Source organism: Suricata suricatta, chromosome 11 (genome assembly GCF_006229205.1).
Source record: "Suricata suricatta isolate VVHF042 chromosome 11, meerkat_22Aug2017_6uvM2_HiC, whole genome shotgun sequence".
In the NCBI taxonomy this organism is placed as follows: Eukaryota; Metazoa; Chordata; class Mammalia; order Carnivora; family Herpestidae; genus Suricata; species Suricata suricatta.
Genome location: NC_043710.1, coordinates 102,490,355 through 102,513,161, shown reverse-complemented (window position 1 = coordinate 102,513,161; position 22,807 = coordinate 102,490,355). Strand labels below are relative to the sequence as shown.

The window sequence follows — 22,807 nt, the reverse complement described above, 5'->3', positions numbered from 1 at the left end:
AAAAACAACAACAAAAAAAACAACCCCCCCAAAAAACCCAAAAAACAACCAAAAGAAACCCAAATGAACAAAATAGAAACTAAAAAAAAACCAGTGATAGACAAATACCATATGCTTTTTCATTTGACAAATTTTGGAATAGAGAGAACATGAACCTCCTTGACTTTCAGTGAATGCAGGCAGAACAGAAGTTCTACATCTAATGCTGATAAATCTAAAGACAGGTCCATTTAACAGAACCAACAATTTGAAATGAGCTTTAACATCAAATATTTTCCCAGATCACATAACCTTGAAAAATGTTCGGGCCAGTTTCCGTTTTTCTGAGTTTTAGATGCCTAATTCTTTCAAGTTCTTGCCTTCAAGCCAACTCATTAGAACTCTTACCAATTAATTTTAGCAATACCATCCAGAGGTAGAGAAAATATTTCACATTTACAATGTACACAGACACACATACAAATACACAGACAAGATGCAAAGGCCCAATTTCCCAGTAGCATCTTTTTATAAAACAAGTTTAATTGCAAGATGGGGTTACAATTTATAGACACACTACTTTTTTTTTTTTTTTAAGAGTCTAACGGCTATTGTGGCCAAGTGGTGTTGGAAAAAAAAAAATTGCCCAGTTTTGGAGAATACAGCCCAAAGAGGTGGGGACATATGGGGATCAAAGGGTCATTTCTCATTTCCCAGTTAGAACATGGTTAGTTTTATTCAAAGATACTGAAAGCTACAGCAACACACACACCAAATGAAGCCCAGAGCACCTCTGTGAGCACTGGGTCCTCCCCAAAAGTCAGAGCTTCACCGACTGAACCAAATGGCTTCCTAATCTCTAGTTCTTAAGTCAGAGCCTCGCCAATGAACCAAGAGGGAGAGAGACAGAAGGTCACATGCCACTGCACATGAAGTACTCACCAAGAGACATCCGTCCAACCCAAACTCAGAAACGATTTCCTTGCCGCAGGAGCTAAATTTGGCGGCCAAGGCTGGTGCACCAGTTGGAGTGAGTCCCCCAGGACCCAGAGCCTTGGCTGCTGCTCGGACTCACTAGACTCCCCTTGTTGGCTGGGAGCAGACAAACTGTGGGCAAGGGCTCTGGAAGGCTCGCCACATTTGTCACTGAACCCAAGCTCATCAGCCTGAGGCACAGCTAAGAAAAATCACCGAGACATCGAGCATGCGGCACGGAAAGGACTTATCTGAGAGGCGACTGAACCTGGAGAGCAGAAGGCAAGGCTCAGATCTATCTCCTTCAAGGCGAGTCAGGGACGTGTAAAGGCAAATAAAAGGGGCCTGGGTGAAAAGTTGCAGCTGCGCTCATGAGCCCCATTAACCTCTGGTTACCAGCTGCAGTGACTTAAAGTAAGTTGTTGACACAATTCACCAGTGTCTTATTTGTTACCATGCTTCTTTCTTCCTAGGCAATAAGGGTGCTTTTTAAACTAACATAACTCAATTACCTCCCCCACCCAGGTGGAGTGTGAACAGTCCTGCAAACTTTTAAACTGACCAGTATAGACTATTCTACAACAATCTGAAAAATGAATTACTCGTCCGTTCAATAAATACTGATTGTCTACTCTGTGCAAGGTGCTATCTGGGCGTGGGAGTGACAATGTTGACAGGGTGGATAGGATTCCCTCCCTGGTGGGGTGCAGCCTAACAGGGGCCCAGGAGAGCGACACAGGGGAGGGTAAAGGGCTAGATTACAAACCCAGGACATCTGAAGCAAAGTGGGAGCTTCGATGTTTTGGAGCAACGAATCAGTTGTTCAGACCCCGGGGTCACTCCTTTTGCTTTAAATGTTGTACGTCCACAAAATACACTTCCTGGGAGCGGGCATAAGTGATGCTTTTGTTGTCCACTCTACTCTCTGCCCCAGTGTGGCGGGTCATTGGGCAGTGATTACAATTCACTGCACGTGATACTGTTTGGACCCAGGCTAGCTAACTCTGTCTAGTTCAGGGCTCCATGCATGAGGCAAAGTGGCAAATTATGAAAAAAGTAAGATACATGATCAAATGTTATGGGGCACCTGGGTGGCTTGGTGAGTTGAGCATCCGACTTCCACTCAGGTCATGATCTCACAGTTCATGGGTTCAAGCCCTACATCAGGCTCTGTGCTGACAGCTCAAAGCCTGGAGCCTGCTTCAGAATCTGTGTCTCCCTCTCTCTCTGACCCTCCCCCACTCACACTCTGTCTCTCTCTCTCAAAAATAAATAAACATTGAAAAAATTAAAATAATAAGCTAGAAGGGGGTTGCTGATGATATTAAATAAGAGCTCGCAGACCTTCGAAGTGTAAACAGCTGTTGTTAGGCCAAGAAACTTTTCTGTGGATTTGAGTCCAAAAGTATTTGAAAGGTTCCTATAACACAAAGGAGGAATCATTACCATCACAGCCAAACTATGCTGCTGCTGCCATAAAACAAACACACGAGGAGAGCAAGAGTGCTATCAGGGCTGGGCGCACAAAGAAGCCTAGAAGCCGAAACTCAAATTCCAGTTTTAGTTTGTAAAGTATTTCCAAGTTGGATATGTCCAAGTTTGGATGTGAGGAGAAAGAAAAAGAGGTCCCCTGAGGCTACATGCAGAGGAAGGGCTGTAGACACAGACAGACTAACATTCTGTTTCCTGCCTTTGATTTGATTTGATTCTTTGGAAAAACAAAACAAAACAAAACAGATCTAAGATTCGCCCCTGCACAGGCCGCCCGATGCCAGAGTACGTGGGCTTTGAAAAGATTCTGTAATTTCTGTCTCCTTGTGATGTTATGTGCTGCCGTCCAGAGCACAGCAAGAAAACCAGAACCCAGACAAGGCTTTCCCAAGTCCCATAGCCTTGACCTTCCCTGCTAGGGAAGGCGCTGTCCCTTGAAAGTCGAATATAACCAATTGCGTGATATTTATTTTCTACTCTGTGCCTGACTGGGGGCAAGGTGCTTTCTCATAAGGTTGATCTGCCTGAGAAGCTGGGGTCAGAGATTTGGCCAAACTCAGGGATGCAACAGGGGCTACCGGGGATCACATGCTTCCCCTGCTTCCCCTCCAGGACCTGAACTGAGCATTTTCAGACATTCTGGGTCTTTTCCTCACGCCCCTCTTTTCTTTCCCATTTCCGTTTGTCCAAGTGTTTGTCATGTCCTAATAACCGTATATTTCATTTTCCACCCATCCCGACTCCTTGCTCCTCCCCGTTCGGTCCGAGGAGAACTCGTAAATGTCATTGGTCACAAAGCCACTCTCCACGCTCGCCAGAGTCACGAATCCACTTTCGGATGGGTTCACCGCCATGGTGTCATAGTCACAGGACACGTCATCGGGAGTGGCTTCTCCCGAACACACTTGGAATGAAATGTTCTTCAGGTCTGGCCGGGTCTCAGCTAAATCGGCTTCACTTTGTTTTCGGATGATGTTGTAAACCTCTAGGTCTGGGCTGTTCCCCGGGTGCGGCGCGGGCCAGATGGCGTGCGGCTCCTTCGTGCTGGGGCCTGGCTGCTCCCGTTTCCTGGGAGGGGAGAAAAGCAGGGCCGAGTATTTTAGACAAAGGGACTGAGAATAATATCCCTGTGTCTCCAGTTCAGGCAGAAGGAAGCCGTGCTGGGCGATCACTGCACTGTTCTCACTGAAACTTACAGGCCAGGGCTGCGGGGCGGGCCAACCAAACCCGGAAGCGTGTTCAAAGTGAGTGCGGATCTATGACTCCCTGCCGCCAGAGCATAGAGCAGAGGCGGTTATTCTGGGATCCTCAGAGCTCCCAGAGGCCCAGGCATAGAACAGGAAGGGGGAAAGTATCACATTAAAAAAAAGTCATCTCCAAGTGAAAGTGACCTGTCCTTCAAGTCTGAAGGTAGGCAATAAACCGGAGTGGAATTAGTATCTTTGACTTGATCCCCAACAGAAATCACAGGTTATTTTCATGTCACATCACAGTTATCATAGAGGCCTGAAAATATTTTACACTCCTCTCTGTTTCAAAATTCTGGTAATTATACCCACTACTAAATAAGGAAGCATTAATAAAGAAATGCATGTATACCTGACTCACAATCATTTTTGGAAATATTTTGCTAAACCGTCTATCAGTTAATTGCTTTCCTTGCAATCTGATATATTTTATTGTATATATATATATTTTTTTAAAAATTTTTAATGTTTATTTATTTTTGAGAGAGACACAGTGTGAGCAGGGGAGGGTCAGAGAGAGAGGGAGACACAGAATCTGAAGCAGGCTCTAGGCTCTGAGCTAGCTGTCAGCACAGAGCCCGATGTGGGGCTCGAACCCATGAACTGTGAGATCATGACCTGAGCTGAAGTCTTAACTGCCTGAGCCACCCAGGCGCCCCTACTGTATATATTTAAAGATATTGTTCTGGGAAGGCGTCCACAGGCCTCATCCGACTGTTTCAGAGGTCTGTGGCACAAAAAAAGTATAAACCCCGAGACAGACTTGAGCTTCAAAGTCATAATTCCCAATTCCTGGTGAGGTATTAAATAGAGAGAGTAAAGAAGGGAAATTAAGGGTGCCTGGGTGGTTCAGTCGGTTAAGCGCCCGACTTCGGCTCAGGTCACGATCTCACGGTTCGTGGGTTCAAGCCCCATGTCAGGCTCTGTGCTGACCGTCAGCTCAGAGCCTGAAGCCTGTCTTCAGATCCTATGACTCCTCTCTCTGACCCTCCCCTGCTCATGCTGTCTCTCTCTCTCTCTCTCTCTCAAAAATAAATAAAAACATTAAAAAAAATTAAAAAAAAGAAGGGAAATTAAAACAAAAAAGCAAAAAAAGAAAAAACACACGAAAAAACAAAAAACCTCAACTGCAGAGTAAGCCGTTGGAAAATATATTTATAATTTTTAATTGAATTATCTTTTTAGATCAAAGAGAATTAATTACTAAAAATCATAGAGCTAATATTTTTGACTGCTTACTATGTGCCCATTCTGCATGAATTAATCCTTCTAATAATCCTATAAGGAAGGTATTATTAAATGAAGCAGGTTGTCCGATTGACCCTTGAACAATGAAGGGGTTGGGGTGCCAACCCCCGATACAGCTGAAAATCTTCATGTAACGTTGACAACCCCCCAAACTGCCGACCAGAAGCCTTAATGATAATGTAAATAGTTGAGTAACACATATTTTGCATGTTATACATATTATATATTGTATTCTTACAATAAAGTAAGTGAGAGAAAAGAAAACATATTAAGAAAATCACAGGGGCACCTGGGTGGCTCAGCCGGTTAAGCATCCGACTTCAGCTGAGGTCGTGATCTCAGTTTGTGGGTTCGAGCCCCACATTAGGCTCTGTGCTGAAAGCATGGAGCCTACCTGGGATTCTCTCTCTCCCTCTCCCTGTGCCCCTACTCTGCTTGTGCTCATGATCTCTCTCTCTTTCTCAAAAATAAATAAATAAATAAACATTTAAAAAAGAGAAAATCATAAAGAAGAAAAAATACATGTACAGTAGTATACTGTATTTACTGAAAAAAAAATCCACACCATGTATAAGTGGATCCACATAGTTCAAACCCCTGGTGTTGTTGGCTCAATTGTGCATTGGTATCTTACTCCTTCTTAAAGGGTCATCAAAGGGAGTCAAATCTTTAGCTGGACCTTAGTTTTTCTGTTGTAAAATGGGCATCCTGGCTTTCTTCTAGGTATGGCTTGATGATGGGGAATAAAAAAGCAACTGAGAATGGCTGTGGGTACCTCAACATGGTGCCCCATGACTCATAAATAGAGGCGCTCTAGGCTACTCAGTGGAGCTTTGTGGTAGCAATCTATAATTGTATATTCAGTTAACAGAAAGCCAATTTAAAAGATTGAGCTATTTCATTTTGAATAAAGTGATTCCATTTCAGATGGTTGCCAGAAGGCCCTGGAACAGTCATTTCTTGATGGCTCTATATTTATCCCTTCACTCAACTAACAAACATTTTTGGAGTGCGTGTATATATTCATGAAAGCGCTTTGCTGAGTGATGTATGGATACAAAGGAGGCACATAACACATGACCCAAGTCATGTAAAATCTTCTGCTCACAAAAATGAAAGAAGATAAGATCACTCCCTTAATCACAACCAAGCACAAATGCTTAGTCCTTCTGAATGTCCTGAACCCATCAGGGAATCTACTCTCAAATCTGAATGGTGATTCTCTTGGAGCTGCTATGGCTTTTGAATGAAGTAAACAGAGCAATGTCCAAATCTCGAAGAGTCCAAGAGAGACAAAGGCTCACACGATGACAATTTTACTTGCCTCCTTCTATAGATCCAAACCCAGCACACAACTGTGATGACCACGAGGAGAAGGGTGATGCTGGGGATTAGAATGTAAGTGAGAGTTAAGGCAGCTTCTGAAAAAAAAATTGCACATTATCAGCATTAGTGGTTTTTATGTGCTTCAAAACAGGCTTAAAAAAGCATATAATCAACACAGAGTATTTCAAAGAGTGCATTCCTGGAAGGAACTAGTATTCAGTTACCCAGCTAGCAAAGTCTTCTAGTTCCAATAAGTGAGCATTTTCTACCTGTCCTGTTATCCTAAGTGATAGAGAAAAGAAGTTTAAATGTTGGAGTCTCCTGCAAAATATCAGAAAGGTATTTTTTAAATTAAGTGTGTTTTTTTCAGAGTAAAGAGATTCTCTCTTTTCTTGTCCTCCCTCCCCCCTAACAAAGCAGGGGCTGCTTGGGAAGTGCTGATGTCTTTGGCTCTCGGGGCAGAGATGGAAGTTCCCAAGGTAGGGTGGGGAAGAGGGAGGGAAGAAGTCTCAGTGCTGTTACCAGGAGAGAGAAGGTCATGTGAAGCCCATGAATCAGACTAGAACCTTCCAACAAATCTAAGACTAATTGGATCCAGTTGGGGCTAAGAGCAGTGACCGTGGAGGACATTCAGAGGCCTGCTCTCTTGACCTTTCCTGTCCTTTAAGACTTAGAACCAAAGAATTCTCTGTCGTGGGGCTTAAGGAGGAATCCAGGACTGGACCGACCCCTTTCTTACTCCCACTGGTCCAAGGTTCCCAACCTTCTAGAAGCTGTTGCTTTGTTTTCCTGTGAGGCTGCAAACCTAATAACCACACACACACACACAAAGAACCCAAAACAAAACCCACTTTAAATACCACCATAAAAACAATGGGCAACGAAAATGCCACCCACCTCTGTAAAGCACTTTGTACTTTTTTCAAAGCATTTTAACACATTTTATCTGTTGTATAATAAGACATTTGACTGGATTCCCTGCTTGGTTTCTGGAAGGGCAGCCCCAAATCTGTGGAATTTCTCAGGTAACAGGAGTAACTTTGTTATTTAGGAGCCCCTCAGATGAGATCAGAGGTTATGCTGGTGAGGTCTCAGGATGGGAGCTGCTGGGGTCAGGACTGGGTTGGGGGGGGGGTGAGTTCAATTTCACGGTCACTGATCAAATCAATCACGCTTCTGTAATGAACACATCGATGTGTCGGGAGGGTGACTAGGCGTCCTGATTCCCCAGGGAGGGGACGCAGAAACTCCCCGCATAGGACCCTCCCAGATCTTACACTATTTGTTTCTTCCGTTGGCTGGTGGTGATCTGTATCCTTTATGGTAAAATGCAGTCATCGGTCTAGTATTTTCCTGAATTCTGTGAGTCGTTCTAGACCGTTATCAAGCCTGAGGGGTCGTGGGCATCCTCCGGATTTGTAGCTGGCTGACCAGAAGTGGGAGTGGCCTCGGGACCCCTGGACTTGTGACTGATGTCTGAAGTGAGGCCAGTCTAGCTGCGGATGTGCCCTTAACCTGTGGGCCCTGTCCTAACTCGGGGTGGCTCATGTCAGAACTGAACTGCAGCATCACGATGTCCGATCTCATCGGGTGGACACAGTGAGGCTCTCAGGGAGGTGAGAAACGTGGCATCACTTCTGTCATGCGGAACATTAAAACTAAAGCGCAGAGCAATGAAGTGGTTTTTTACAGTTGCCTAGCAACACAAACCGTGATCTCCCTCTTGAGGCTCCAGGTAAGAGCCGAGCGGGAAATTCCATCAGTGCTCTAATTTATCACCCCATTTTCTCTGACCCTTTTTATGATTCCAGTTGGGAAATGTTTTTGTCCCTGTCCTCTATTTGTTTCACAAGCGAATGTCGAGCATGGATGGGTGGGCAGCTTGGCCTGGCTTTTCCCCCTCTTGTTCCTCTGCAGCCATTCTCTCGTTCCCCACCCCCGCCCCACAATGGCTGGGCATCCTCCAGCTCCATCCTCCTCCTCATGCAGGCGTTTCACCTCCTGGCCAGTCCACTCTCCCCCTGTGGTTTCACCGACGAAACCCAGAATGTCATGCATTTTCTGCAAAGTCACAGATGCCCTGCCTAGTTGGTTTTTTAAGTTGCTGCAGGAAAGAACAAAGTAGAGAATGTAATCTCGGTAATCTGTGATCCAGAGAGTCCTGTCATTTATGTTTCCCAGGGGAGTTCCATCCATACCTTTGTTTCCTCTAAAAGTCTCTTTGGCATCTTCTTTCCCGGTGTCTTCTGGAAGCATGGGTGTTGCTGGCTCTGTTCCTTCACCTGGAGACAGACGCACGGACTTGAGAACCCAGAGAAAGGGCTCATAATCCAGAGTCTCTGAGGTCTGACCAGGTTGTAGGTGGGATCCCCAAAAAAGAGCAGCAGTTTGACCAGGGGCCATTTATAAGCATAGAAAAGTAAAGGGCTGAATATGCTGGACTATAGGTTTAGTTGTTTTCATCTTCCCGGTGAGATGCTTGCTGCCAAGAATCATGTACTGAAACAGACAGCAGGCAGCTGGCGTCAAGGCACACCAGATACAGAGGTGCCAAAGGGAAGGGCCAATGACTCACTTCTAGGAGCATAAATTATCCATTGGCTCACTTCTTTCCTCATTAGATGGAATTATTCCTTTCAGATTGTCAGTAATGACAAGGCACATCCCAAACTGAATTTGTGGTTGTTGCTTTTCAGCTTTGGGAGAAATAGGCAATGCCAGGGAGAGATGAATAAAGTGACTGACAGAGCTGGTGTGGCACCTACTTCTCCAAAAGGCGTGACTTACCCCTGTGCTCTTTCTGTTGGAAAATCTGGTCTGAAGAGCATATGGCTCTAAAACCATAAAGGGGGCCTGTGAACCGGTCCGAATGAACCCATATCTCAGATGATAGCTTACCTCCCGGCTTTGTGGAAGGCGCTGTTGGCTTCTCTGTGGCAGAAAGAAACAAATATGAAAATAATAAGTTAATTTCCATGTCATTTGGATGAAATTGGCCAGATCATGGTGTCCACATATTCACTCACTTAGTCTTCCAATAAACTTTATTTTGTGTTACTTGATGCCAGGAACTGGGTTAGCAAGCCAAAAGAGTCACTTTTGCACCAAGACTGTCCTTCCCCCAACTTTACTTGGGTATTTTCTAAAAAGTATTTTAAAGTTTCATTTATTTTATTATTTTTTTAAATGTTTTTTTGAGAGAAAGAAAGAGCAAGGGAGGGACAGAGAGAGAGAGAGAGAGAGAGAGAGAGAGAGAGAGAGAGAATCCCAAACAGGCTCTACTCTTTCAATACAGAGTCTGCTGTGAGGCTGGTCCTCACAACCGTGAGCTTATGACCTGGGCTGAAATCAAAATTTGAATGCTTCACTGACTGAGTTCCCCAGGTGCCCCAAAGTATTTAAAAAATTTAAATATGGGAATTCCAAATATAAACAAGAATAGAAAGACTAGGGCACCTGGGTGGCTCAGTTGGTTAAGCCTCCGACTTTGGCTCAGGTCAGATCTCATATTTGTGAGTTCGAGTCCTGCATCGGGCTCTGTGCTGACAGCTAGCTCAGAGCCTGGAGCCTGCTTCCGGTTCTGTGTCTCCTTCTCTCTCTGCCCCTCCGCCTCTCATGCTCTGTCTCTCTCTGTATCAAAAATAAAGAAAACGTTAAAAAAAATTAAGAATAGAAAGACTGGTATAATGAACTTCCATGTGCCATCACCCAGCTTCAATTCTTATCAAAATACGGCTAATCTAGTTTCAACGGTAATCCCTCCCCCTCCCCAGTTACACTCAGGCCCAGATTACTTTAAGGCAATCTCCGCCCCCCCCCCCTGCCAAAAAAAGAAAAAAAGCAACCCAAGACATTTTAACAACTCCCACTTAGGATGTTTTAGAGAGTAACAAACACCATGTCCAAGCAATGGAAGTGGTTGTAGGGGGTGTTGTAAGCGGACCAGTGCCGGCCCCAAGGCAGACCCTGGTGATCTAGAGCCTGAGTCTTTCAAAATGTCACAAAGAGCCTCAGGACAATCAGGTTGCACAGAAAATCTGCAACGAATATTTTTAGCTGGGAGTGTGTCACCCCAGGTCCTGGTAGTAAATCTCATGCTAATCAGATGCTCTGGGATTCACAGGGATGGGGTCCTTAAGGGCGTGATTTTGGAGCTCACAGTCCTAAGCCCAGGAGGCCAAGGCTGTTCTAGTTTCATTCAGAAAGGAAACTCTTAATCATCTTCCTAGAAGAGGGTGTGCCATGCAACTTCATTTATTTCTTTAAAAAACCCACTTGTATAGTGCCTGATTATAATAGAGACGTTGTCATGTGCTAAGTGTTTTATAAAAACAAACACAATTTACCCTGATAACAACCTCATGAGGTAGCCGCTCCGACTGCAGTACACGAGGTGACTGAGCTACAGGGAGATTAAGTAACTCGTCCAAATCTCATAGCGAGTGAGGAGCTGAGCTGGGATTGAACAAATACACTCCAGTGAAAATTAAAATTGCAAGGAGACAAACTGTTAGGTGGTGGAGATGCAATAGCAAATGAGAACAGTTCCAGCCTCCACGGCGCTTTTGCTCTGTGGGATGGCCGCGGCGTATGGAAATACAGGATAATATTAGCAAGTACTAATTTGGGACATTACATTATAATACGTAGTGTATTCAAGAACATCACACGACCTATTCATTTTCTTGTCCCTCCATGGATCCAACCACGGTGCAAAACTGCCTTCGACACGGCACGTGAATGCCCCATTCCATCTCTCCTGCAATGCACTGCCTCAGACGGTTTGTCCCTGATTTTCACTGGATACACCCATGCCTTGTGCAGACCTCGGAAGTAAGCGAGAGGTCAGCCCTGGCTAGCATGCCACTCGCGCTGTGGTCACGCTGTCAAGTCTAGTTCTAGATGTTATTCAACCAGTCTCTTGCGACTCTGGCATAATAGATGGTGTGCCGTCCTGTTGGGGCCGCCCTGGATGACCTTCCCTTACTCCAGCAAGTGCAGGGATTCATTGCTCCAAAGCGCATGTTTCAAGACCTCATGTCAACCAGGTAGTGAAAGGCACAAACTTATATATAGGCGGTTAAAGTACTATGTGTGTGAGATGCTCCGATCCTCCTGGGAGGATCACCTCACTCGGTTTTGAGGCGCCCGTGGCAGGTCTCCCAAAGGAGATTTTCTAACTTCTTACTTTGAAAAAAATCAGATTTTTGAAATTGGCTAGGGTACTACAAAAAATGCCCATGTAGCTTTCACCTAAATGTTATAATTTTATCATATTTCATTTATTTAATTATTCTGTCTCTCTGTATCTCTCTATATTTATATCTATATTTTTATCTATATCGAAAACACATACAGACACATGCATAACATTTCCCCTAAGAATCAGCTGCAGACATGGTTACTCTTTACTTCTAAGTACTTCGATATGTATTTAAAAAGATGTGTGTGGGGGTGTGGGGAGCCTCTTATGTAACCACAGTACAGTGACCAGAACCGAGATATTGACATGGCTAGTCTATTACCTAATCTCTGCACCTTATTCAAATTCTGCCAATTGTCCTAACGCTGCGCTTTATAGAAAACCACCGTCATTCTCCAGGATCCAATCCATGATCACCTGCTGCACTTAGCTGTTCTAAGAGAAGGTGAGGTTCAACGTGGACCCCAAAGGTGAGGATGAGTTGTCTGGGAAAGGGGAGGAGTGTCCCAAGCACAGGGGACAGCAGTCAAGAGCTTTGGGGCAACTTCGCAGAATGCAGTGGGGAATGGCAGGGGTGGGTGGAGGTGAAGAGAGTGGATCATGCAGCTCTTGTATGGCTGAGGTGTGTGAACTCATCCTGGAGACGGGTGGCCACATAAAGACATGTTGGTTTTTCTCCACGTTCACCTCCCCTGCCAGGTCTAGTCTGTCCTCTGGGTCCCAGGAGGCAGACATCTATGCACTGTGTTGTTGGGACTCCCTTGCCTTTTCACTTCTGATTGAGCTTAGCTGATGGGAGGCAGAGGCAGGAGAGCAGCGAGAGGTCTTGGGATTTATTCCCCAGGCTCCTTTCCCGCAACACCACCAGTGTGACAGTAACTGCATTTTACGGTTACAGCTCCTGGTAGGCGCCTCCTCTTCCACGACTCCAAGCTCTCTCTGGGTTCTGCTAGAACCATTCCTCCACTTGCTCCTTTAGGCTCAGGGGCAGTAACAGCGCACCTGGGCACCTCACCGTGTCCTGCTCTTTGCCACACTTCTGTAAATACCCTTTTATTATACTCTCCTTATTAATCCTGTACATGTTTTTTTTCTTAAATCTTTTTTCCTGCCAGGACTCAGTATCATTCAGGTAATAGCAAAAGCAATAAAGAATAGTGTGTATGTGTATATATATATACATATATATATATGAATGTTATATAATGAATATTATATATACACATATATATATATACACACTAGGTTCAAAGTCCAAAAATAAAAAGATCAACTCTTAAAATCACACATTTCCTTAAAAAATGTTTAAAAAGTACAACATTTTAAGCCACAGAGCTGATAAGACACAACTAATAGAAGTGATGGGAAGCCAGCTTGTGATAAGTGCTTTGCTTTTAATGCCCTGAAGAGGCAGCTTGCTAAGGCAGCCCATCTCGCCACCTCCCTGCCTGAGTCAGCTCTGTGTGGCAGGAAGGCCAGGTTCCTGCAGGGAAGAGTTCACCTGGGGTGGGGTGGAGGTGGGGGAGAGGGAAGAAACACATCTTTAGCAGCAAAAATCATGGCAAGAGCATAGTTCAATTCAAACCATTTTAAAATGACAGGATTACTTAATCCTCAGCAAGGTATACCAACGAGTCATTCTATTCCTGCCGGGAAAGGTGAGGGCTGGGACCCAGCAGTTGGCTTTAGGGATCTGAGAAACTGCAGGGACAGATAAAAAAGTCACATCAAGTTTAGACCTAAGTCAGTTATGATGGGGGAGTCTGGGAAACCCTAGCAGAGGGAGAAGCCAATTCAAAACCCTTAACAGATCTAGAAGCCAATGCGAGGTGAATTTGCAAGCCGTATATAGAGGGTGGTCTAAGCCTGCTCCTCAAGGTGACCGCTATCTGTCCAAGGCCAGTGAAATTGGCGTATTCCATCATCTACCTCCTCGGGTCATTATCCTGTTTCTTTAAAGCCCCGGAAAATAATGTCCCGTGGCCATTAGAAGACTTGCAGGCACAATGGCCAGCTTCCTTTCATATTTCTTCTTTTTTTCCAAGTTCCTACAGCCAACCTCACATGTGGAAAGAATAAGAATTTGTCCACTTTGAGGGCTTTTTGTTGCCTGAACTTGTCATGATTCTCGTTTTGTCAGACATAAATTAGACCCTTTATTTTCTTCATCCCTTCTCTTAACATCTGATACTCCTCTCCTTAGCTAGACGTACTCCTCAGTGAGGAACCGGCACTACATTCCCCAGGGGTCAACACCGCTGGCATTGCCAACACGCTTTCTCAGAGAACACATAACAGGTTCTGGGAACTAGCAGCTGCTTATGAAGCAAGAGAAGCAGCTGGGGATTCAGACACATGATTCGGGGAAGGGTTCATTACCATCGGAGTATTTGCAAATGAAATTATTCTTCATGTTGCACTGGTCGTCATTCCACTGGAACATGTAGCGGCCGCCGACGCCAGCAGGCGCCGATGGCTGATGGTACATGACCACGCAGACCTCGCTGCCACACGAAGGCTCATCCACATACCAGTTCCTGCAGGAAAGGGGTCAACAACAAAGACAATTGGAGAGGGAAGCCCCAAGACTTTTCCCATCGAGTTCCACTGAGCCAGGACCGTAGGTTTCTGCTTCAGGAGACAGTAACACAGAAAGGGAGGAACTGAAGTCTGGCCAGTACGTAGAACCACATGCTTTCTAAGATGGACATCACAATCCATTATCTGACAACTGCCACAGCCTCTTTGCAGGGAGGAATATATTACCATATGATGTCTGCAAAGCGATTATGAGAAAGAGCAGCTAGGCAGGGCCCATCGGGGATGATCTTGCTGCTTGCTTTTTGAGAACCGGTTTTTGTTTCTCTTTGTTGTAGAAATCAGATGCACTGAGAAGAGGCCTGACTCATCTCAGCCAGAGGTTGCCTCACTCACATCTCTCTATGCTTTTCAACCGTCATCACTGCCTTTCTAGCCCTAGGAAGGAGAGGGAAAATTCAAGCATCTGACTAAGACTTTCCAAACTGGAGAAGTGATCAAGGTAGGTGAGGGGGTGTGGACGGAGCAGAGGGCCCACCTGGTCTATATCAGTTTTTATCTTGTTTTCACTTCATCAGGTAGGTGAGCCCTTCCTTCAGCCTCTGCTGCAACATTTCTTGTCTTTGTCTTCCTACCTCCATTAGCAGCGTGAGCTCCACTGTCCAGTGGTACTTGGAATTAAATGGTGCTGTCACCCCGTTTAATAGATGGGTGCCATTTTAGCTCCTTGGATTCCATAGAGTCCAAATGCTGAGAGCGCTCACCACATGCACTGACTCAGGGCTGTTTATGGTCTGCGTGGTTACCCAGAAGCGGAAACAGAAGAAAGCTGCTTCCTTCTGAGGCCCTGATCTTGACCTTACGCTCAGATTATTTAGCCGGGCCCTGCTGCTTTGCCTGGATCTTGTCAGAGCCCCTCCTTAGGAGGCAGATGAGAGACAAATCTCCTTGCAGCACCTCAGTATGGCTCTGCTTGAGTGCTGTGTTGCCGTCCACCCAAGGAAGGTCCTTTCCTATACCTCCTGGGTTGAATTTACCTGGACAATAACTGAACTTGTAACATTATTAGGACGATGCGCCTGGGCAGCAGGAGGCCCTGACTTGGGCTGGGCTCTGTACCCCATTAGTTACTTCCAGGCCATTTTCCAACCCGGTTGGTGGACTTCCTAAATTGACTTGCTTTGTTCTCTTCCCAATGGCCCTATGGCTTTATGTTATTTCCTTTCACTGATGATGGATTGGATGGAATTTTATGCCTGGAACCTAGTTTGTGGACTTGAGCCAGGTCTCAGGCTTGGAATTCATTGATAGAAGAAGAGCCAGGTTGTCAGGAGGAAGGACCCTGTAATGCCATGGTTGGTACACATGGAGATAATTTTCCTATTCTCCCAAAGGTGCCTCTGACATTTAGTAGATTAACCGTACACTGGGGGAAGGGGCAATTCCAAATATTATAAAGAATGTTGGGCACAGAACGCAAGGTGACATTGATATTCAAAGACTTGAAATGTCATCAAGACTACCCATTAGAGTGGGAGCATATTCAGCCCAGGTATTGAGTAGAGTTCTGGCCCAAGACCAGCTCACAGTGGGACCCACCCAGCAGTCATCTACCAGTCCTCAAATATGTAACTTGAATAGCTGTCTTTGGTAGTTGGTATAGTCCCACATTGGTTCCTTAGCCTGTGAAGTAAGAGCTATAATATGGACATGGTCAAGTGGAAGGTTCTGAAACTGTACTCTTCCCCAATCTCCCCAAAGCAGGAAATAAAAAAACATATCTTATCCAGGGGAAGAGGACAGAAAATGGTACCGCCATTCTAGAGAATGCAAGGGTGTTATTCGCCATCATATCTCTGTTTCATTCACTAGTCTGGCTTCTACAAAAACCAGGCAGACCCTGAAAGATGATATTAGAGCAGCATAAATACACCTAAGTAGAAGCCTCCATTACAGCTGCCATGCCATGTATGGTATCTTTGCTCGAGAAGGTTAACTCACCCTTGGGTACTTAGCATGCAGATCTGGCGAACACAAAATTTTCCACCAGAAAGAGAACGAGAAACAGTTTGCATTCATTTGGAACAGACAATATACATTTATGGTCTTGCCTGAGGGCTATATTAATTTCCCCACTCTCTGTCATAATGTGGTATGGAGAGATTTGGACTACCTACACATTTTGCAGAAAATCACACTGGTCTGCTCTATTTCTGACAGCATGCTAATTGAACCAGGTGAGCTTAGTTAGACTCATGTGCTCCAAAGGATGACAGATAAACTCCATGAAAATTCAAGAGCCTGCCACTCCATAAAAATGCATAGGCTTCTAGTGATCTAGGAAATTCTAGAACATCCCTTTCATAATAAAGGACAAATACTGCGTCTTGAATCATCTTAGAATAATGTGAAGAAGGAAGCACAGCACCTTTGGGTGCTAGAGGCAGCTATTTCACACTTGGGAAAACAGCTCTGGCTCATATACCAGCTGACACGAAAGACAGCCAGCTCTGAGTGAGGTCAAGAGCAGAGAAAGGACCCTAAAGCAGGTCTAGGCTGTAGGGCAAGCAGACTTATGATCTAGCAGATCCTATTAGCAGAGATATCTGGGCTGGGAAAAAATAATGCCATATAGAATTTGTAACAAGCCCCAGTGAAAGAATCACAATGTAAACCCATAGGATTCTATAGCAAGGTCATGTCTTCTGAAACTGAGAGATAATCACCCTTTGCAAAGCAGCTCCTCCCTGGCTTGCTACTAGGCAAGGAGCACCAAGAGACCGTGCACTCCAACTCACCCATCGTGAGTGAGGTACTGTGAGACATGCCCAGTCCTGGGCTGGGCAGGCCCCGAATCAATCCATTATCAGATGGAAGAGGCACATTCAGGACCAGAGGGCACCGTATGGGCAGGTAGAGCAGGCTGCCATGGCATCTACCACTGTCATTCCAAAGCCTCTCCCTCAGCTACATCTGTAGCCGCATAAGGGAGCCCCTTGTGACCAGCCGATAGAGGTGCCTGAGTTTGGTTCATGGATAGATCAGCCAAGAATGTGAGTACAACTCCAAACGGACAGCCATGGTACTAAAACCCCACTCAGAGTTGTCCTTGAAAGATCGAGTGGTACAGGGACATCTTCCCATTGGCCAGAGCTTAGATGGTGTACTTAGTTAACTACTTGCACAGAAAGAGAAGTTACTGGAGGTCAAAACATATTGGGACTCAGAGGTAAGGCAAAAATTTTGGCCAGCTGATCAGGAGTTTAAAAGGAGAAAGAAGGGAAGATTGGGGATACGGAACTCTTGGATAGAGCAATGTGAGTAGACATATGGGACTGGGCGTGAAGTAGAGGCTCTGTCACACGTTAACACTCACCAGAAAGCATCTAGCATTGAAGAGGCACTAAACAACCATGAAGACAAAATGACTCAGCCCGTTGATGTCAGCTAGCCTGGTATCAGCCACCTCATTGCCGGCACAACAGACACTTACGAGAGTGGCCATGGTGGCAGGGAGCAAATGGTATCCATTTGACTCACCAAGGCTGCTCTAGCCACTACCAAACATCGAACCTGCCAGCAACAGAGACCGAAGCTAAGTCCCTAAAGAAACACAACCCTAGGACACCAGCCTGGCATTTGGTGGCAAGTTGACTGCATTGGATTCCTTCTGTCCCAAAAGGGGCACTGATTCACTCTGACAGGGACAGACATACCACCTGGGATGGGTTTGCCTTTCCTGCCCCAGGGCCTCAGTCAGCACCACTGTGCAGAGACTTACAGGGTATTTGATCTGCCAGCACCGAATCCCAAATAACACCTCCCCGGACCAAGGGACCCACTTTATAGCAAAGGAGGTGTGGCAGTAGGCTCATTGCTGGGGTCTACTACTCGTGTGACATGTTGCACCATCTGGAAGTTGCCAGCCTGACAGAACGATGGAAGAATTTGTTGACAACCCAGCCGAAGCCCTGGCTTAGAGGGCAACACTTCCGCAAGGAGGCGGCGTCACCGTCCAAACCTCCTCCAAGACTCAAGTATCATCCTGTGTCCCCAAGAGTAAGAACACATGATTCCGGGGGCCAGTGGGTGGAAACAGGAGGAGCCTTGCTTACCATCACTAGTAGTGACCCACTTGGGGAATTTTGCTTCTTGTCTTTGCAGTGCTGGGCTCTATGGGTTTTAGAGGTCCCAGGACCTAAAGGGGAGATACCTCCACCAGAAGATACAGGAAAATCTTTTTTTTTAATATTTATTTTGGGGAAAGTGCAATTGCAGGAGAGGCAGAGAGAGGGGACAGGAGGATCTGAAGCCAGTTCTGAACTGACAGGCTGACAGCAGCAGGCCTGAAGTGGGTCTCAAAGTCACAAACCACAAGATCATGACCTGAGCTGAAGTTGGATGCTCAACCAACTGAGCCACCCAGGCGCTCCTGGAAAAGTCTTATTAAACTAGGAGCGATGGCTGCCACTTGGGCACCTTTGGACCCTGTGTCCAGGGACCAGCAGGCAAGAAGCGCAGTGATCACCTTCGTAGGAGGTCACGGGCCCCAGTCACAAGGATGTAGCTACGCCATCACCCATCGAGGGCAGGGAGAAATATGTTTGGCCTCCAGGTTGTCCACGTGGGTTCCTGTGGGTACTCACACATCCAGTTTGGATGGTAGATGGAAAAGTGCAATCATCCAGCCTGAGAAGTGCACACCGACAGGGGCTTCCCATTCCTCAGGGCTGAGGGTCTGGGTCCCTGCCACCAGGTAAGCCATTGAGGTTCCCCAAACAGAGAGAGCGAGGGGAATCTAGTCTGTACAGTAGAGGAGGGAGGTCAGGGAGTATCAGCTGTAGCCCTGGTATAGCTACAGTGATGGAAAGTACAGTTCATCTTAATAACTTTCCTTTTTAAAGTTCCATAAAGAGTGGCCATGGGAACCCGGGAGGGGAATTCCTGCATGAACCCGGAAGTTGTGGATGCGATTAGATTAGCATAATGGGTAGACTTCAGAGGTGGACCTGCTGACTTAAAGACAACAGTCAAAACATGCATTTTAATCTGCATTTTTTTTTGAGAGAGAGAGGGAGGGAGGGATGGAGGGAGGGAGATGGGGCAGGGGCAGAAAGAGATGGAGAGAGAGAACCTTAAGCAGCCTCCATGCCCAGCGAGGGGTTCGATTCTATGACATCATGACCTGAGCTGAAATCAAGAGTCAGATGCTTAACTGACTGAGCCACCCAGATGCCCCTAATCTGCATTCTTTTGATTGATAAGGAGTTTAAACGTTTTTTCCCCATGTGATTGTTCACCAGTTAGATTTTCTATTTTTCAACTGTCTGCTCAGGACTTTTGCTTCTTTATCATTTGGGGTTTTATTGACCCACAGAAACTTATAGTGTCTTAATGACTTCTACAACTCTTTATGGTAAAAAGATAGTAACACTGTAATTTGTTACATTTTTCAGTCTACGTTTGCCTCTTAACGTTGCTATCTTTCAATGTTTATCCGTGTCACTGCGTTTCTTAGGGAGGGACAATGGCAATGCCATGGCACCAGGGTATGCTGTGAAATGAGTAAGTCCCGATGCCGTGGGTTTACAAGGTCCTCCAAAGTGCAGGCATCCTCAAGTTCCCTCTTGGCCCCTCCGGGCCTACTGTCTGTGGTCTGGAGCCTATACTGAGCCTTAGGTCCACAGACCTTCACTTTTTCACTGGGGCTCTAATCCAAAAGGCTGGAGAGCCAGAGCCATTTGATTTTAAGCATCACTGGCTGTAAAAACAATGCTTCTGGGTCACATCGACCTGGACAGAGTTCTTGGGGCATGAGTCGGGCCCAGATCCAGGCTGAGTCCCCACCTTCACCACACTGCTTTGTTCAGTGGCTGTGCTGGGGCTGTCCCCTCAGGGTTCTGCCTGGCTGGGTCTCCTCTTCCCCCACTGGCCTTGCACCACAGATTGAGCCCGCCTCCTTTTTGAGTTACGTCAAGTGAGTTGGCTGCTGTGGGTTCCATACACTTACCTGAACGGTGATGTGCTGCCGTCGGTCCAAGCGTAAAGGCCCTGGCAGGCTGTGCCATTGCTTTGGTTCTCCTCGCGCCTCCTGAGCCCAATCCAGAAGTCACCATCAGATGCCAGCAGGTTTTCAATGAACTTTTCTATCAGTCTCTGCTCATCCTCAGACTCGATGCTCACCAGGTGGCCTCCATCCCTCCTGCAGGCTGCCTTTGCTCCCTCAAAGTTCAGTCTTTGAGAAGCATCGTGGAAGTAAATGACTTTATAACAAGGCTTCTGTGTCCCTCCCCGGCAGACAGGCTGTCCTAGAGAAAAAAGAAGCCACCCTATTTCAGTACTCCCCGAAGTATACCAGGGCAGGGAGCTTGGGGGCATGGGAACGGAGCTATCCCCGGGCAGAAATTCTGATTACTCACCAGTGGACTGTAAAAAGTAATTTCACTTCTCGTAACAAATTAACACCCCTTCCAGCATGGATGGAGGTGCAGTGATTTAAACCCTGATGCCTATATTGTATAAGAATCCACATTTCATTTGTTCCCTTACAGATTCTTGAAAAGCAGACATTTCTGACTATCTTTAGAAGAGAGGCAGATGAAGATTTATGGTTTTACCACAAGCCACACATCTAACACTTGCACGTCATCAGGAAGTCTCAGGGGACTGTGTGGTTCAGTGTGAGCTACCTCTGTCTCGGGCTTCCTTCAGGTAGGAGAGGTATTCTGAAGTTGGGTGGGGGCTCCTCTATCCTGGAACCCTCTGCCTCGGAAGTAGGACTGAGATGTCACCCAGTCTGCGGTGTAAGCAGAAGCTAAGAGCATTGGGTCAGTGAGGTTTTCTGCTATTGATCTTGCCTAAAGACACTGAATTCTTGTACTGAATTCTTACCATGTGGCCAGAATGATGCTGAGGGCTTTTCCATTTATATACAAGATCTCCCTGAACTCTTCTAATCATCCTGTGCTGGAGATCTCTTTATGCCCCATTTTACAGATGCACAAACTGAGGCTCAGAGGAATTTAGTAATTTAGCTAAGGTCACATAGGATCTTCCCTGGGGTCAGAAGGCCTTTCTGATTACAAAGTCAAGTCCATCACCATTGAGCTATGCTGCCCAGTTCCCACTCCACCGCAGCCTGGGAGTCTGTGTGCTGTATCTGCCTTTCACCCACAGGGTTGAATACGGCCCCAGACAAATGGATGGGGTTCTACTGAAGAGTCACAACATCCCGCCCTCGCTTGCATCTGGGTGCCTGACGCCTTGCAACATGGGAAGGGCGGGGGTAGGGTGAGGGGTGGACATAGTGATAACCCAGAAGACTCCTATGAAGTCTTGTTTCTGTTGCTTCTTTTATCCCTTTTGTAAGGATGTTCTCAATAAGCAACAAGTTATAAGAGTTTTGCACCTTTTTCTCTGTTACTCTTCTGCTACTGCAAGAACTCTAACAGGACTGGCCCCCCAGCAAATGAGGAGGCCTCAGAAGCAGGATATTTGCACGCACAAGGTGTTCCAGAAAGGGTGAGGACAGAGAGGCTGTGGCTGGCGGGCTGCTTGCAGAGGAGACTGGCCCAGCCCAGCTCCTGTGATTCTTTAAAGGTGGCACAGAATGAGGCAGCAGAGGGAAAATGAGCCCCAGGGGCCTCCAACCGGGCCACAGCACGACGGAAGGTGGAGTTGAGTTTACTGGCAGTCCCTGTGTTTCTATCCTTGGTTTACCAAGGGGGAAAAAAAACCACCTTAAATGAGTTTCCTGTATGGTCCAGCCTGGCTGGCAGCTCAGGTCAGCGGGTGAGTGCCAGACAGAGGGCCAGCGCTGGAAGGATGCCTGAGGCGCATCTGGCTCCCCAGCCTTCAGGAAGTGTCTCTTCTCTTTTGCAGGAAGGGGAAGGGCGAGGGCTTCTCTTCCCCACGACCTAGGACAAAGCCTATGCAGCCCTAACCCAGGCAGCTTAATTCGGATGCACGCCACCCCCCCTTCTGCCGTCTAGCAGCCCATCCTGAAACCGGCTTTAGATCCTTTCCATCAGCTCCGCAAGCAGAGAGAACGCAGTGCAGTGGCGCCTGTCATTCTCCTCCGTCCCCCACGGCCAATCTGTCGGCGCCCCGGAGACCTGAGAATGGGGCATGGACATTCTCTCCCCCCCACGCCCCGACATGCAGAACAAACACTGACCTCCTCTGAGGTCCAAGTCAGAGGCTGCAGTGACACGACGGGAGGAAGGAAGCGGAGAGTCCTTCCCCTGAGCCAGGCGGGGCTCGTCCCGCGCTAACTCGGTGTCTGTCCCGGTCTCTAGGCGCTCCGGTGCCAGAGCTGGATCTGGCCATCCTCCCCGCCCTCACCACCCCGGCAAGAGACGAGGAGTGACAGGCTGGGTGCCCCGCGCACAGCCGGCTCAGAATCCCCAGTGGACCCGCCGTCTCCAGGAGCAAGGGATCTCCCCAGGGGGCTGCCCGCCCGGCGCCGCGGTCCTGGCCACGATCGCGCGGCACTCCGAGGGGCGGGCCAGGGGGCGCCTCCCGGGGCAGATCTGCGCCCCCGGCCCCCAGCCTCCGTCTCCCACCGCCCGGAACTCGGGGCGGGGAACGGACTTGGGGTGTTCCAGGACACCCAGGGACCCCCGCGAGTTTCCGCCGCTGGGCGAAGCAGGCCGGGCGCGCAGGAGGGTGCGTGCCAGCGGGGCGGGGACGTCCCCAGCCCCTGCAGGGGGCCCGAGAGGGCCGGCGGGCTTGAGGACGGCCAGCAGCAGCTGGGGTGCCGCGGGTGCCTCTGCGGGACGCGACCGGGTAGCAGCTCCCG

The 22,807-nt window shown here is 47.2% G+C and overlaps 1 protein-coding gene across 1 annotated transcript; it reads right to left on the bottom strand.

The window, feature by feature from the left end:
- Window positions 1-2,501: 2,501 nt before the first annotated feature.
- Window positions 2,502-20,123, bottom strand: LAYN (layilin). Its single transcript, XM_029915689.1, has 7 exons — window positions 20,018-20,123; window positions 14,236-14,245; window positions 13,849-14,006; window positions 9,165-9,197; window positions 8,465-8,548; window positions 6,265-6,361; window positions 2,502-3,513 (listed from the first exon to the last, which is right to left on the bottom strand). The coding sequence occupies exons 1-7, from the start codon at window positions 20,121-20,123 to the stop codon at window positions 3,150-3,152; spliced, it is 852 nt and encodes a 283-aa protein (XP_029771549.1). The 3' UTR covers window positions 2,502-3,149.
- Between the last annotated feature and the right edge of the window lie 2,684 nt (window positions 20,124-22,807).